The sequence below is a fragment of the Falco naumanni genome, chromosome Z (assembly GCF_017639655.2).
Source record: "Falco naumanni isolate bFalNau1 chromosome Z, bFalNau1.pat, whole genome shotgun sequence".
Classification (NCBI taxonomy): domain Eukaryota; kingdom Metazoa; phylum Chordata; class Aves; order Falconiformes; family Falconidae; genus Falco; species Falco naumanni.
In genome coordinates, this window is record NC_054080.1 from 39,770,657 (window position 1) to 39,787,789 (window position 17,133).

A 17,133-nucleotide genomic window follows, 5' to 3' on the forward strand; every position below is an offset into this window, starting at 1 on the left:
CAAATGTAAATTTGCTGTATTTTCAGCCACCTGCTTTTTGACACTGTAAGCATGTACTTAATAAAATGTTATAATTTGACTGAAACCTGGTAATCAATGATAAAAAGTTGCATAAATAGATGCTTTTAATATAATATTTTTGAAAAAACACCTAGCCTTGATATTTCTTTTAGGTTTTCTAATGAATACTTGTCCTTTAAGTGACCATAAGTTCTTTCTTCTTTATAAATATCTTACAATATCAACAGTGTGGGGCCTGTAGGAAGCTAATAAAATAAAATACCACTCCGTTAAATAGTTAGAAATACTACGGTTAGAACACCAGAAATACTGTCATCAATACTGCAAGTTAGAAAAAATAGTATTTCCCGTATCTATCCAAATTACACTGGCCATTAAGATGCAAGAATACAGTTAACAAGAAATTGAAACTCGACTTAACTAACTTAGACTGGTTTTAACTGGGAGCCTGCCCACCCCTACCTTGAAGTGGATTTTAGTCATGGGTGGTCAGACTATTACAATCTCTGCAAGTGGAAGCTGAAACAGTAAGCTTTGTACTTTCCTATTCATAGGTGAGGGGGGGATGACAAAAGTATAAAACAGCAGAATCATATAAGCCTTTATCAGCCACCAATATTTAGGGCAATTTTTATTTCAAAGAACATGGAAGGAGTAACCTCTGTACCCCCGAGCAGAGAGTCTGATGTTGCATTTCCTTGTATGCAAGCTATAGGCTACAGTGACGGATGCATTCCTGTGCTATGATGCCAGCCACTTTCATCCTTACTGTGTCTCAGTGTACAGGAAAATAATTTTCCTAGTCTCAAAGTAAACACATAGTACTTAGCCTATGGCCTCATGTAGTTTTTTAAAGTAATGCCTTCATATAAGTATTGTAACTTCAGGTTTAGTTCTTGATCTGTGTGGTTTTGCATTGTAGTAATATTTTACAACTAAAAATGTTTTCCATAATTGCTGTAGGAAGTTAAAAGAAGAATATTTGTGAAGTTTCAGTATAACTGGAAAGCTATTGAACCATTTTGCTGCTTAGTGTAAGCAACATAGCTCCAAGTTGGAGAAAGTCTGTTTCACAGTAGACCGTACATCTTAGCACAAACCTTTTATAAACATGCAATATATTGTTTATTAATAAAGCATTTAAGTTATATGCATATTTATATGCAAGTCTTTTCTGCTCTTTTATTACAAGAACATAACTTTGGAACATATTTTTCTAGAAATAGTATTTGGAGTATTGAGTATTTACTAGTGATTAATGAAAAAAAATCTTACAGACACAGTTGAATTGCTTCTCGAATAAACATTTTGGCAATATTTTGCATGTCCTCAGTTTACATGAATCACAAGGCCTGTCTACACATCACACTGAAGTACGCAGCTGCCTTACCCAGCACTATCTGAGCTAAAAGTCAACTTAAGAGCCGTATGTCTTTTAGAGAAAAGCAGCTCTCAGTTGTGAACTAGCACTTCATCATGTTACAGTACCAATTCAAGTAGGCATACTATTGTGTTGCATAAATTAATATTACATCATGTGTCTGGAAGCAACTTTGTATTGAACTTCAGAAGCTATGATTCTTCATCCTTGCCTAAATACAGGTTTTGAATATTACTTCAAATAATGACTAATATTTGATTTTAGATGGCTAGAATAACTCAGTTTCATGTAATCTGATTTTTATAGTAAATACAGTATTTGCAAGCTACTTTTGCTTCTTGGTATAATAGAAAAAATGCTTTAGGCCATTTCGTCACACAAAATGATTAATTCAAATTATAGTGATCTATATAATGTGGCTAGATACTAGGATACGATTTAGTGATATTTTATAAATAATTTAAGCCTGGGAAAAGTAAAAATAGTATTATTTCTTTCTATTCTTTCATAGAAATTTACCATATAAGCCATATCTTAATCAAGAGACAATTATTTGGGTGTCATCACTGTTTCCTTATTCAATAATCATAACAAGCTGAATACCCATTACAGTCATGGTATGATAATATACTTATGAATAGAGACAATGATTAATTGTTTTCATTTTTGTTCAGTGATTTATGTCTCTGTTTCATATGCCCAAAAGCATTTTTTGTGATTAAAGAAGTCATCTTAAACTTTGGTTGATTTCATCATGCATTCTCCTTTCATTACCAATTTTTGCAACTACTTCTCATTCTTTATCACTTTTCACATCTGTTTTGAAAGATACAACGTGGACAATTATACAGCATAACAACACCAACCTAACCAGAGTCAAAAGTGCTAATCGAGAGAACCCCCACACTGTGTCTTTCAAGTACTCTGCCAGCCTAGACCAGCTTCAGGCCACAATTAACCATGCAGAGCACTGTGAACAGCAGCTTGCTTACCACTGCAAAAAGTCAAGGCTGTTAGATAAGCCAGGTAAGTAAAGCAGAGAAATTGTATTATGCTACATAGCGCATTTTATTTTACTGGCTACTGAAGGTATTTATTGCTATCAAGGTTATGGCATTTTGCTGCTAAAGAGCCTGAACTACTTTAAATAGATCTTTGAAGCAGAAAAACAGAAATGTCAGTTCATAATGATCTTTGTTCGAAGAATTAAGTGCTTTCAAAGTTAATTTCTCTTATAAGTCTTTGAAATTAACAGGGATTATTATTAACAGAGCTCCTGTTGGTCTGCCTTCCAGGGATTTTTAAATTTTAATTAAGGAATTAGTGAGGAAATATCTCCTTAAAAGAACACAAATTACTGCATAGATATCAGCAGAAGTTCATCACTGAATGTTTTTGAACACTATAAAGAGCATATTTTGAGTTCTTGACAAAAAAGCATTGATAACATTAAAATCCATTGTTCAATATAAGTATTCACTAAAAAAAGCAATAGTTAAAATGTGGATTATTGTCAAATTATAATTGTTTTAAGAGAAAAAATCATGGAAATTCTCTGACATACTTAAAGAAAGATTAAGTTATATAGCCTACTGACACAGAGCTGCTGATAACAGACTTTGCTTTGAAAATCCATTCTATGTAGTCCAAATAATGTGGAAGTAAACATCTCATTGTCTTGTGTCTTTTGAAAAACTAAATGAAATTGCTTGACTTGTCCACCAGAAACTCTGAAACTGCTCAATTTAATTTCTTGGTATTCTTTCCTACTAAGCAGAGAGCAGGCCTCTGAGTGCAAGTCTCTGATTTTCTCTAAACTCTTTCCTTACGTATTCTTTCTTCCTAATTATGTCGTAAACACCACTGGACTTCTTTGACTAGAATTCACTCTTGGCAGAATATCTGCTTGAAAACTTCTCTGCGGCCATAAATGAACCTACTGCGTAAGATATCCCACTGAACCTCCATTTTATGTATGGACTCCAAGCCTGTTTTACACCAAGCAAAGGGTTTCAAGATTGTGCTTTCTAGGTATTTCATATCTTTTGGCTATTAACTGTCCCATAGACTAAGTGAAAACCCTGAAAAACCAATAAACCCTACCTCTCCAACTCCCCAATTTCAGCAGTGATCAAGCTAGAAAGCATAAAAAATATTTAGAACTAAGAAGACGACAATGGAAGACCCAGGCAAGCAGGACTTTCTACATTTTTTTGTGATTCGATGAGATTGCACAGAAATGTAGTTTTCTCTAGAAAGCTAAAAAAGTCCAATCAGTCAATTGCGCTAAGCCATATAATATTTAGTTTTGAATGCTAGGAGTAAATAGGCATGGGGCAGTTATTTGTGAGTTCTACAGATTTTCTGAAATCATTCTTTGCTTAAACATTACCATGGACTGTACCAAAATGCAACTTGCCATTCTTCTGAAGAGTGGCCTTTAGTATGTTTTGAAAAAGAGCACTCTAAGGTAAGAGAAACCTAGGATCAAGTGACGGTCAGTCTTTGCATCTGCAGTGAGGCCACTTAAAAAAGGAAACACTGAGTTTTGTGATATAGGGATGAATAAAAACATTTATTAAAGAGAATTATGGTTTATGATTCCCTTACTGTTTGAAAGCAGCCAGAGCCACATTTTTGTAACTGTTTAAAAGATGTATTAACTTTGTCTTATCTTTTCTAGTGTTCTTAATTAAATAACTCCCTTAAAATAATTTTCAGAATTTTATATTCCAGGATTTAGATCTGCCCTTTTTTAGTTCAAGGGTAGTGATCATGGTGGATGACTTAATAAGGATGGATCCTTTTGACCCATTCAGTCATGGTAACAGTAAAAAGAGATTAAGTTCATGGGAAAAGATGCCCCTCTGTAGATACAGACTGCCCTGTGCTTTGAAGGGCTAGGTCTCACCTACAAGGGGAAGTGGGGTTTTGGTTTTTTGGTTGTTGGGTTTGTTTGGGGTTTTTTTTCCCAAAAATATTATATGTGTTTGTACTTCTTTTCAGGAAACTCAGTAATCCATGCACCTAGAGTATCTATTGAAATAGATGTTTTCAGCATCTGAATCACATCAGCAGCAAACTGTATGAATTTGCACAGCCTTAGAATTGTAGAATCACAAATCAATGAGTGGCTGAGGTTGGAAGGGATGTTTAGAGGTCACCTGGTCTAGTGCCCTTGCTCAAGGAGGGCCACCTAGAGTCAGTTCCCAGGACCATATCCACAAGTTAAACACATACACACAGTATATATATAGTATGTACAGTCTTAGAAGTAGCCATGCTATCTACTGTTAAGGACAACTGGCAACACTTAGACAAGCCCTAATTACAGCTGGGACTCATCTAAACTGACAACAGTCAGTGTGTTATGAATATATTGTGAAATACTTCTAGTCTTTCAACACAACAAAATGTAAGCCCTAGGCTTTTGTGTATGAGACTATAAAAGGAAGTTTTTCAAATTTTCTCCAATTTATCTTCTTCTTCCTTCTCCAAATATAAAAGTAGAATATGCTGATATAATGGAAGGGGAGAATTCTAGTATCTTTCGAAAATGTTAAGGTCATGCCACTGCATAAAATGCATCTTTTTTTTATCTCCTGAATATCAGGCGGAAAAGGAGTGAGGGATCCTCTCATGTTTGCATGCATTTTTTCTCCAAGATATATCTTTCAATTGAAACATATGGACTGAAGACAGAACGTATTACTTGTTCCCTCTGAAGAGTAGTAATTTAATATTTAAAACTGTTACCAAAAAATCTAGTTCTGTGTTTTTGTGTGCTTTGAAAATGTATTTCTCACCTATATTTATGTGAAACATATAATTTCTAGACATCTCTAGCCGATATGCATTCTAACTTTTAGCGTCTCAGTGTGACATAGTACCATAAACTTTAGAAGCTTTATTTGAAATTTTTGTAAGAACATTGCAATTAGAAGTGTGAATTGTAGTTAAACTGTATAGGATGCTCTGTCTATTTAGAAGAGCTCAGAGAGCTAAATAAGAATTCTTTTTTAAATAGAAATGCTTAAAAAATTTAAGGAAAGTTTAAGAAGTTAAAGTGACAATTTCAAATTTTGGACTTGCTGACTTAGCTGTTATTTCATCTACTCAGCATCTGAAGATAGTTTTCACCAAGTTTTCCTGTTTAAGATCACCATTATGTATTTGCTTGCTGGTTTTTATTTATGTTTCTTTAAATGATTTTACAGTCAGAATTACAAATCAAACAAGCAAAAATCAATCAAGCACACATAACTAATAAGTGAAACATATATGACATTGAAAAAATATTCAAAATACATTTTACTGAAAAAAGTTTATTCTATTTCATGTATTATGGACACCATGAAATATCAGAGCTTGAAATGCAAATAAGTGTGTTACCAAATTGCCTGCAAAATTTAAATCCTCCCACTCCTGCTATATATGATCTCCACTAGCTTTGCCTGACAAGTACAAAATTTGGTGATGGTCACATGAAATTTTTTTTGGAATAAGCAGTCAATGTAGCAATTCTAAACTGACTGTATTTTAAGAATACGTTATACTCAATCAGCCTGGATAGTGCTTGCAAAGAAGTCACCCGTTAATACATTTGTGTGATCATTATGAAGAAATCTCTAGCCATTTTAATTAATAGCTTTATTTTACTTAGGCAGTATTTTCCACCAAAACAGGGATAGCAATTTAAGCTAATCAGTGTGAACTTGCAGCATTTCAGTAAATAGTCTCTCCTCACTCTTCTGTATGAATAAAAACCTGAGTCTAACTTTTAAACATAACCCAATGTCCCTAGTGAAAGACTGGGAGTATTAATTCATGACTGCAGTATAAAGCTCAGACATGCTGTTGAAACAGCAGAAATATTCTGCTTTTTACTGTCTTAGTTGTTGGAAGCTTTTTAAAGTATTGTCTGATAAATTATTTATAAACTGTCTCCAGGTTTTCTTCCTCCTGTGATGTCTTGCAAACAAAAACATTGATATTGGACATTGATGCCATTATGCAAGTTTGGCTTTTCCAGAAACTGCTTGCCCTGTTTTTTGGCCTGCTGGGTTGACAGTTGTGTGGTAATGAATGCAGTCAATATGTTTACAATCTCAGAGATTGTCAGCTAACTGAAGTCATATCTAACAGTGAGGTTTAATAAGCAGCGGCAGTTTTAAGTAAAGCTGAGACTAGGATAAATTCCAGCTTCTTTATGGGGGCCTGCTGCTCAAAACTTGGAGCTTCAGCAACAGCAAAAAGAAGTGCATCTATAAGAAACTATAATTTAACAGTACTTGATTTCTTCTCATGCCTTGACTTTCATGCATTGAATCTATCATCTTTCCTTCTCATTTGAGATGGTTTCTCTTTATGCTTCATATCTTTTAGTTATTTTCTGTTCTGTGTCTAATTTCTGTTGCTGTACCTGCTTGGCAGCACCTTTAAACTTAATCTGCAGTACTGTAACATTAAGGAAACATCCAATTTTATCATTTTGCTACAAACAATGCTGGCTGAATGCACCACACAGAGATGTAATAGTCCTGGGAAACTTCAGTTCTGCTTACCAGATACATCAACTTGCTTATGGGAGCAACATCAACATGATTTCTGAGTGTATAAATTATTAATCTGCTGCCTGTGATCTAACAACTGTCTTTATTCATTTCTGATTAACACCACTATTCAACTGCTTAATGTCTTTCACAGATAGGGGTAGTAATACTCTGAAGTACTCTTGGTAGTGGGACAAGACTGTTTCGGCATAGCTTTCCTGTAACTATTCTCATTCTATTGCTGATAGTTCTGTAATCTGAAATTGATCTTTACTTGGGAATATAAACTACCCTCATTTTTAGTGCAGTGGCGTCTTCTTTTTCATGGACCATTTTAAAATGAGTTATATAAATGGGCTGCTTAAGATAAATGATTCTAATATCATGGCTGGCTGAGCTAGGAACTGTGAGTTCCATTTTCCAGTAATGCTAGCAAAAATCTGTGACAATCATTTAATACCTGATAATGAAGTATTAGAATGAATAATTGCTTACAAATAAAGGTAGTAATTCTCTCCCTCCCCCCCCCCCACCCCCCCCCACCCCCCCCCCCCACCCCCCGTTGTTTAAAGTTTTTAGATTTGAGGAGTGATTTTTCTCTCTTTAACCATTTAGAAATCTGCTTGTACAAGAAAAAATGAGAGAAGTAGGAGACAAAACTGGGCACTGATTTTCTCTGATCTACCTTTTAGATGGGGTGCCACTGAGCTGGTGGATTGGAAGAACCAATGAAACACAGACTTACTGGGGAGGTTCCTTGCCTGCTGCACAAAAATGTGCTTGTGGATTAGAGGGGAACTGCATTGATTCCCAGCATTACTGCAACTGTGATGCAGACAGAGATGAATGGTGACGTCTTACTGTTGATTAATCACAATACTTTTTTTCCTGGAAAGTAAATTAAAAGCATATACAGATTTTAGCACATTTAGAACAGCAAGGCCGCTGTAAATTTAAATTACTACAGTGTTACCCATGTCTTTGATATAGGACATACTTCCTCATAAAACTCTAACTGTATACAATATTGCTAATTCTTTCATTCTGAATTCTGAGGAAGGTTTAATTTTATACAGACACTTTATCTTTGTGTGGTGTATTGCATGATATATATTAAGACATTAGCTCTGGTCTTTAGTAGAACTTCAGTTATTAGTCTTAGAATACTAAAAGTAATTACAGCTAAAATAAAAGTTTCTGAAAAAAAGTCAGTTAACCTTTAGCATACTTTTTAACTAAAACTTTAAGAATTTAGACTTTTTACCCCCTTTTTTGTCATCTACCACTTAGATCATCAGAATTGGACACACTCGCTATCAGCAAAGCAAAACACTCATATAGAATCCTATTCTAAGAGCATGGAAGGCTTTCTAAAATGTTCATCTTCCACTTGTGCTTATCTCTGATGTTATTAAAGATGCCATTCAATTAAGTAATATAAGAGATTAATTCCTGTCACAATGTCAAATCTGAACCTGACTTTTCACTTAAAAGGACCAGATACAACTTTCTCAACAATACCTCCACTGCAGTACAGGACTTCATAAAGCAGAAAGGCACTTTTCAAATGAAAGCTTTTCTGTTGAAGAAACTTTTAAGCTTTTAAACTTTAGAAGTATTTTTAATTTTCATAAATCCAATTCAATGAGTGTGTTAATGTATGCATGTTAATATATATATTTTTTGAAACGTGTTTGAAAATAGAAAAATGCAAGGAAATTATTTAGAGACATCTTCATGTGTCCAAAATAAAGCAATGCATTGTTATTATATCAAGCTAGATATTCACTCTTCCTTTAAATAAACAACTAATTAATTTGGTTGGAAAATGTTTATTCTCTCATCATGAGCAGGGAACTCAGCAGATACAGAAATGAAAATACAACAAAGGGTTACTCAAAGAACAATTCTTCACAAGCTTCAAAAGATTCTGTAGGGAAAGAATTTGCATCTGCAGTAAAACTCAAAGAGTGATATCTGCTGTGCTCATTCTAATAAAGAGATTAAACATAGTACGCTAGGAGTTTCCCTATTACTGAGCTGTACAATTTTTGATGCCTAACAGCAAAAGTGGTAAAAGATAAATGCTTTTTGAGACAGGATTTTGAGGAGTTGCCAGCATATGTAATACATTCTTGCCTAGTTTTGTCATTCATTTAATCCATCCTCACACACATAAGTTAATTTATAATCATTAACGTACTTGTAAATAACGTAGATAGAGGATGGCATGCAAGTCTTCACTATAAACACTTTCAGTAAATTGCATATGTTGATGAGTGTATTACATTGAAAATATAATTATTTTTGCTTTGTATTTCTGTATGTGTCCACTTCTGATATTTTAGTTTTCATTTTAAGTGGAGATTTATCCCTGTAACTGCAATGTTATGGAGGCTATGTTTACACTTATTTTCGTAGTTGTGCTTAATGTTATATTTGGTTCCCAAGAGACTACTGGTTTGAATCAGTTGACTCAATAATGTTCGTAGGGCAGAAAAAGTAGGTGGAAGCTGTTCTTCTTTGAAGTGTTTTCTGAACACAGAAAATCAAGAGTTACATGTGTTGCAGTTTTGAAAATATGGTATTGATATTCTATTTTGATAGTGACATCATTGTATTTTATAATTTGGACATAGATTTAGCTCTAAACTCCTTGTTTGACTGTTCCAAAACTTTAAGTCTCTAAAAATCTAAAATAAAAAAGACATGTTTTTTAAAAAAACCCTGCTCCTAAAGATCTACAAAAATGCGAATCCTCTTTGCAGAACTAGTTTCTACTTAGTTTCCTTTTATCTGCAGCATAGTTTTACAGAAGTGAACGATTTAAGTGTTTTGGGCATTTTTTTTCAGTTCTAAAATATCTGCAATATCTCACCTCATAAAAACTTCAAACGTTTTTAAGAAATGTTTTGTATTCCTCCCTTACAAAAAAAAAAAAAACTTTCCTGAAAAAAATTGTACATTTGTTTGCACTGTGCTCCAAAACAGATAAATAGAAATTGAATAGAAGCGAAAGATGGTAATGTTAGTAAAGGGAGGGAGGAGACGAGCAAAAATCACTAATTTCATTCAACATAAGGTTGGAACCTTTTCTCATTGTCTCAGTCCCAGTGCATGGTGTACTGAGAGAGGAGATTACTAAACCCAAACACATTCCCAGAGGAACGTGGCTTGCTTGCTGAGGTGTGTGTCTCATGTTTAATCTCTGAGCAGTGTGAGTTCCAGATCGCCTCACCTCTCTGAGATTGTACTATTGTCTCTGAGATATTTGCTTTGCCCATTAAAAGGAAAATTCAACTATAAGTGGATTGAATGGACAGATAGATTTTTCCAGAATGACCCTGAGTGATTGTATATTTCCATGGGTTCAGGGGAAGCAATTTTAGGGCCAAAACTGGTGCTTATGAAATTTAGAAATTCAGTTCCGACATTAAATTAACAAGGATTTCAAATGAGGAATTTCACCTAAGATTGCAAGTACTGGGTGTGTACTCTGATGCTAGGTTGCATATTTCCTTTTCTGCTAATTACATATTTGCAGCATATGCTTTTTTTTCCTGCACACTCAGCCTGACTTAATATTTTTCTATTTAATTTTTAACATTTTTCAAGGTAAAAAACTGAAGAAAATATGTTAAACATATTTGAAAATTATACTAAGCCATTTAATATTCCTTTATGAAGAGACAGGCCATTATAGATACTGTATATTCCTAGGAACATAAAATTACTGACTTGAGCAAATACATTAACTTAGGCAGCCAGTTTGGTACCCATTTGTGTCAAAAAGTTTTTTCTCATACCTTTGCAGACAAGCACAACAGTAAAAATACCCACTTCACATGAAATTATTTCATTCTTGTCAAATGAACACAATATTAACACCAAAGCATACATTTGTATTTATGGTTGCTTGTATTGCCCTTAGAGCTATGCAGCACATTTTTTCAGAATTTAAATATTTCCTTTCCCCTAGCAATGTGTCAATGAAATGTTTATCAGAAATATTTAGCACAGCTGTGGCTTTCATTTTACCTTTACAGGACTAATGATACTGGATTCCTCTCCTACAAGGAGCATCTACCAGTAACTGAAATTGTGATCACAGATACTGACAGACCAAATTCTGAAGCAGCTTACAAACTGGGGCCTTTGCTTTGCCGTGGTGACAGTAAGTAACAACTGCAGAGTTTTGCTAAGCAACAATGGTGTTTGACTGCAATACATTTTAAACACTGTTTGGTCAACAGCCTAAGATACACTTTTGAAAAAAAAAATCACCAAGTTTTTTTAGTAATTAGAAAGGAAAAAGACAAAGTGTTATGGTCCAATGCAAATCAGGGTAAAATTGTAAAGATACGTTTTTGGAGATACACAACAATAATGAAGACAGAAATAGTATAGTGTTCAAACTGGTATTTTGAGTACAAAATCCAATGTTTTTATGCAATTTGAATTAAGTTATGAATAAAGCATTACAAGAAGGGGAATTTATAACAGGTTGACATATCTTGGGGACATACCCTTCACTAGATATGCATGCCTCCATCACCAAATCGTAGACATATTAATTCTTCTGAGTATTTGTGCAACTAGGAAAACTAAAATATGGGAGATTCATCCAGTGTATACAAAATATATGAGCAAAAATTCGACTCCACATAAGAATTTAAAATTTAGAAATTTATACAGTAATTCAAAGAGTAAAGTTTATACATCCTGAATATGTATGCAGTAACCAGGAAAACATAATGTGTGAAGAAATGATTTTAAAGTAATAAGACAACTGGAGCAAAACTGATATCTTACTGATGATTTGCGATGACATTTCTGATTTCATTAATTTCCATCTTCATTGGCAAGGAAATTAGATTTGGTTTGTGTTCAATAGTAAACTATTGCACAAAATTCTATGGCTGCTGCTGTTTCTAACCAAAAGTCAGGAGAAGCAATGATATAGAACATCCTAAATATCTTAAGTGAAGAATTGAATGGGCAGGAACTTTTCTAAAGTTAAGTAAGGGATTAAAATATTTATTTAAAAAGCTTAATTTTTTTATCAAATGCTACCCTATGAGTTTTCATAAACTTCAGATTGTTTCAAATAATTACAAATTTCTAATTTTATTCCTTATGTGTTTTTACTCCTTCAACATATGATGTTGTGTTTGTTTTTCAAATTTCTTCAGCCTTTATGAAAAGGAGGAAATGAATGCCAGTAAAGAAGTACTTGAAAAGAATTGCTGAAATGTACTTATGTACTTTTAGGCTCATTCATGAGACTGCATGGATAAATAAATATAAATTTGCATGTATTTATTTTTATGTCATCTCTGCTTCCATTCCTGTGACTTGTCAGGGCAATTGTGCCTGGAAGATTTGTTAGCAGATGTGTATTACAGCAGTGCATTCAAATTTTCTTACAAAAATTTATTAGGTATGAAAAGAAACCACCCAACATCCAACAAACCTTTTGGTGCTTCCTTTTCACTTGTCTGGAATTTGGTTGTGAGCTGATGACTTAAGCTACTTATTAAAGGATCATTAAAACATGAGGTTTAAATCATAATCCCATATCATATATGGGATTATAGTATAATTTAGAGTGAAGAGGACCTTAAGGAGGTGTCTGGCTTACAGCAGGATTGGGCATGAGCTTAGACCAGGTCTTTCAGGGCTTTGTCAAATTGGAGATTGAACCCCCAAAGTGTGGAGCCCACACTAGTTCTCTGGGCAGCCTGCTCCACTGCTTGGCTGACTTTGAAGATTTCTTTTTCACTTCAATCAAGTCTGAAATTCTGTTGTTTACTTATACCCATTGTCCTTGATATTCACACAACAATGCAAAGAGCCTGGCTCTGTCTTCTTGATGATTTTGCCTTAGGTATTGGGGGATGCTGTGAGGTCCCTGACAAAGCTGTTCCTCCTCCAGGCTAAACCAGCCCTGGTCCCTCAGCCTGAAGGGCAGGAAAACTTCAGACCAGAACATCCTGGTGGCCTCCCCATACATGCTTCTCTTCATCAATTTTTTCGTTTGTACTGGAGGGCCTAAAATTGGAGGCAGTATGTAGATGGGGTCTAACAAGTGTTGAGCAGAGGCGGGTAACAGCCTTTCTTAATTGACTGGCTATGCTTATAGAGCCTATGGTACAGAAGGCTTTCAGTATAGCCAGGGACAATGAAATGAGAGACAATGACAACGATGAAACAGAAATATTTACAGCTTGTGTAGTACTAATAAGTGGGGAGAATTTCAATTTCACTACTCACCAAGTTCCCAGCTACTATTAATTACATAACCTGACCCCAATTATCACAAATCTTAAAACACAGAAGCCAGCTAGCTTCCGTGGGTGAATCATTAAAACATACAGACAGTTCTGACACCCATTGACCTCCCTGCCTTTATTTGATATTTGCTTAGTTTGAGTGATTGAATTGCTGCAAAATTTCACACTGATGCTAAATGATCACAGTATTTCTAGACAAGCTGAAATAGAGAAGTCTAAAATATCATGAGGACAAGCACAAGAAGTCATCTGAATGTCAGAGAAAATTTTTGTACTATCAGACCATGTTGTAGAATTTGTCTTCAGAAGGAAGCAATTTGGCACTGAAATAATCTCAATGAAAAGATCTTTCAGAATATAATAGTTAATGCTAATAATACAGCAAACACATTGAAAAGGAACATTCACTTTAATTGTTTAATGAAAGCAGTAATAATGCAATTTTATGAGGTGTTTATGTAATAAAGACCAAGATAATTAAGAGACAGCATGCTTTTAAAGAGGTAGGGACTAAAATTTGATAAAGCAATACAGAATTTCTGAAAGAAAAATTAATGTAAAATCATAGAATTTTGACATAAAAACGAAGTGCAAGATGTTAAGTAAAATAGTAGTTGTATGACAATATAACATATATAGACATGAAGTATCATATAATATGTTATATATTATTTACCATATGTTTTGTATCACGTGTTTTATATAATAACTATAATATAGCATTATCACACAACTTTATTACTTGGATTTTATAGAATAATAATATTTAATATAGGACATGTCATAGGTATATATATTTTGTATTGTATTAAATCATATTGATATCTTTGCTCATATACAACATAATTATATACATTACAATCAACATTCTATTCTATTATTTTAATCATCATACTGAAACTGAGTGTATGTCTTACTAGATATTTTTGCAAAGGTCTTTATGTATCAGCAGTGGTTTTTGTAATGAAAACTTTCTATACATCTGAGTTCTACACATTAAATATCACACTAGACAAAACTAATGAAGTCTAAACTCTGTCATAAAATACCAATAACATGTAAGTAGCACTTTGAAGCTGCAGGAAGGAAGCAGAATGTTATCAAGATTTTTTTTTTAATCTGAATTTGCAGGCACCCATGAAGGCCTAATTACATGCTTTATTTTCTTCTGCACCTTTGGATAGGTGCAGAACACAAAAAAGATCTAGTAGCAAATACCCATTTCTCAAAAGTGCTGTCAAAGAAGGAAAGATAGATTTCTTGGATTCACAAGTGTGATTTGAGTACTCTGTGGAGACATTGCTTATTTCTGCTTATGTCATTCTCTAAAACTAAATTATATAATACTACTTCATAGGGGATATCCTTTTGTTAAACTTGTTTTTTGTTTTTTCTGACACACATAAGTTCTTCACAATAACTGACTTGAATACCTTATAGAAATATGGAGGAGAAGGTTTACTTTATTTGTAATACACTTAGTACTTTGTTAAACAATTAAAAACCAGAAAATCACAAAGTCTTATTGCATCAATAATCTATTCCTTGTAGGATATCTACTTGGAGATAAAAATAATTTTTTATGCCTACAGCAAAATAGACTAGTTAATTGAATTGAATTGTCATAAACCGTGCACTCCCTTGAAATAGTTTCCAATTCGAGTTACTTCATTAGGTACTTCTAAGAAGTCACACATAATAATCCAAATGCAGTCCGGCAGAAGTTGTCTGTTCTTCATTGCACTTTTTTTTTTTTATTATTTATTTTCAGTCTTTCATTTAACATTGCATTACTGTACTTGTTTTCTTTATGTTAGGTTTTATGGATTGACTCTCTTCAGTGAAGTGTGTTACTTGTAGAAAACCAAACCATATTTTTTAGAACAAAGAAAAAAAAGAGTAACTTAATATAAGGAAAATAATATGAAAAACAATAGCAGAATAGTTATTTTTATGTATAAAATTCCATTCAGATATTAATAATGTTTCTCAGCATTTATGTTAGAGTTAGCTCTATATATTTCTAAGACACCAACGTGCAATGAAATTAGTAATGATGTTCTAAAGGAATATGATCATTTAGGGAAATTATGTCATAGGATCTGGTGACACTCAGATCTGTATATATAAGTACCACTCATGAGTTTCTGTCAATATTGAAATATATTACTGATTAATTTCTATATTCCTTTTTCTGCTGTACAATACATCTAATAAATTGCATGTCAGTACTGATGGTATCAGATTGAAAACAATATATAAATATAATGAATATTAATATTCAAATTAGCCTATATCAACAGAGTAGGGTAACAGGAAAAATTGTGAAACGTGAGTACAAAAGAAACCTTTGGGCCATTAATAGATGTAAATACTATGTTTTTCATTAAATATATATATATATGGGTTTTTTGCCATTATTCAAGAAAAAGACAGATGTTGATCAAATTCTAATAAAGACAGACAGTATGGTTACTTTTTAAAAAAACACAGCATTCAAAGTTGTTGTTGTTTTCCTTGTAAGAACTGACTGGAAATACTCTGATATATTAGTCTGAAATTCCAGATAGTATTAGGACATATAAACACATCCAGAACACTGAAAATAATTTACTATGCTAAATTTATGTGTAATAAATGGATAATTATAATCTGTCAGCATCAGACTAATTCTTGGCCCCAAAGTAAAATTGATCATATAGATCTTAACTGAATAAAACATAATATAAGGATAGTGCAGAGGAATGTAAAGGCAATATATTTATTCAGAATGAGTTAATATAAAGTAAATTTGGCCAAACTTTTGATGGACCTCTGTAATGGTCAAAGGCCATACAGGTGAAGTCAGACACTTGTATCATAGCAAGATATTTGGTGGACTGTCACATACTTGCTTAAATAAAAATAATAATAATAGTAAAAAAAAGGAAACATAAATTCAATTACAGAATGACAGTTCAAGCAGGTAAATGTGAGCAGATAATCCACTGAATGTGTTTCCAATTTGACATTTAAACAAAACAAAAAAAACATACAGACAAATAAAAAAACCCCTAAATGATCTAGGGTGAGTTCGGGATGTAATAATTTTAGAGACCAAATATATTAACTGATCATAAGCAATACCCTCATTAAAGCAGCACAGTAAATTTCTAAATTTAGCTAAAAAATTCTGCTTCACCTACCTGCACTAGCATGAGAAATTAGGGCATGTTTGATGGTACATAAGTATGTGAGTGTTCACTTTTTCCTCTTATTTAGCTTTACAATACTGATATATATTTGTTGTAACCTCGAACTAACCAACATTATTTTGACTGTCTTTATTACTTCCTGCATAATCAAGACATTTAATACAAGTCTGTGGTTACATTTTAACACTACCTAAAAAGGATGTACGGTTAAAGGATTGCATAAAAGAACTTGAGATTAATTTTTTAGGAGAAGAATCTGAAGCTCAATCTCCTTGCTTGACAGGCAAAATCTGAGGTGATATGTTCAACTTAAAATGAGTTTCATAGGGTTAGAATTTTTAAATAATGTTCTTGAAAGCCGGAGAGAAAATGAGGAAACAAGCCAGTGGCTGGCATTTGAAGCTAAGCCAATGGGCTGAGTGTGTGTGCACGCATATATTTAAATATTAAAGCTGACAATATAAACATTTGTGAATTTTCCAAAAATGGACAATTTTTAATTAAATTGATTAAATACTGTTCCTAGAATAAATACTCTTTGTCAAACAAGAATTGATTCAGGCAATTTATATAGTTTGTGGCATATATTTTTATATATTTATATATAGTATGTATAATATTATATATGTAGTATATATACAAAATACCTAAAAATTTATATAATTTGTGTAGCCCGTGCCTCACTTGGTGAG

The 17,133-nt window shown here is 33.2% G+C and overlaps 1 protein-coding gene across 1 annotated transcript in view; it reads left to right on the top strand.

The window, feature by feature from the left end:
- Positions 1-17,133, top strand: part of LOC121081620 (contactin-associated protein-like 4) — a 260,711-nt gene that overhangs the window by 205,317 nt on the left and 38,261 nt on the right. The window contains exons 13-15 of the mRNA XM_040580814.1: positions 2,231-2,428; positions 7,647-7,803; positions 11,001-11,128. Of these exons, the coding sequence (XP_040436748.1) occupies positions 2,231-2,428; positions 7,647-7,803; positions 11,001-11,128 (483 nt within the window). The remainder of the gene's footprint in view (positions 1-2,230; positions 2,429-7,646; positions 7,804-11,000; positions 11,129-17,133) is intronic.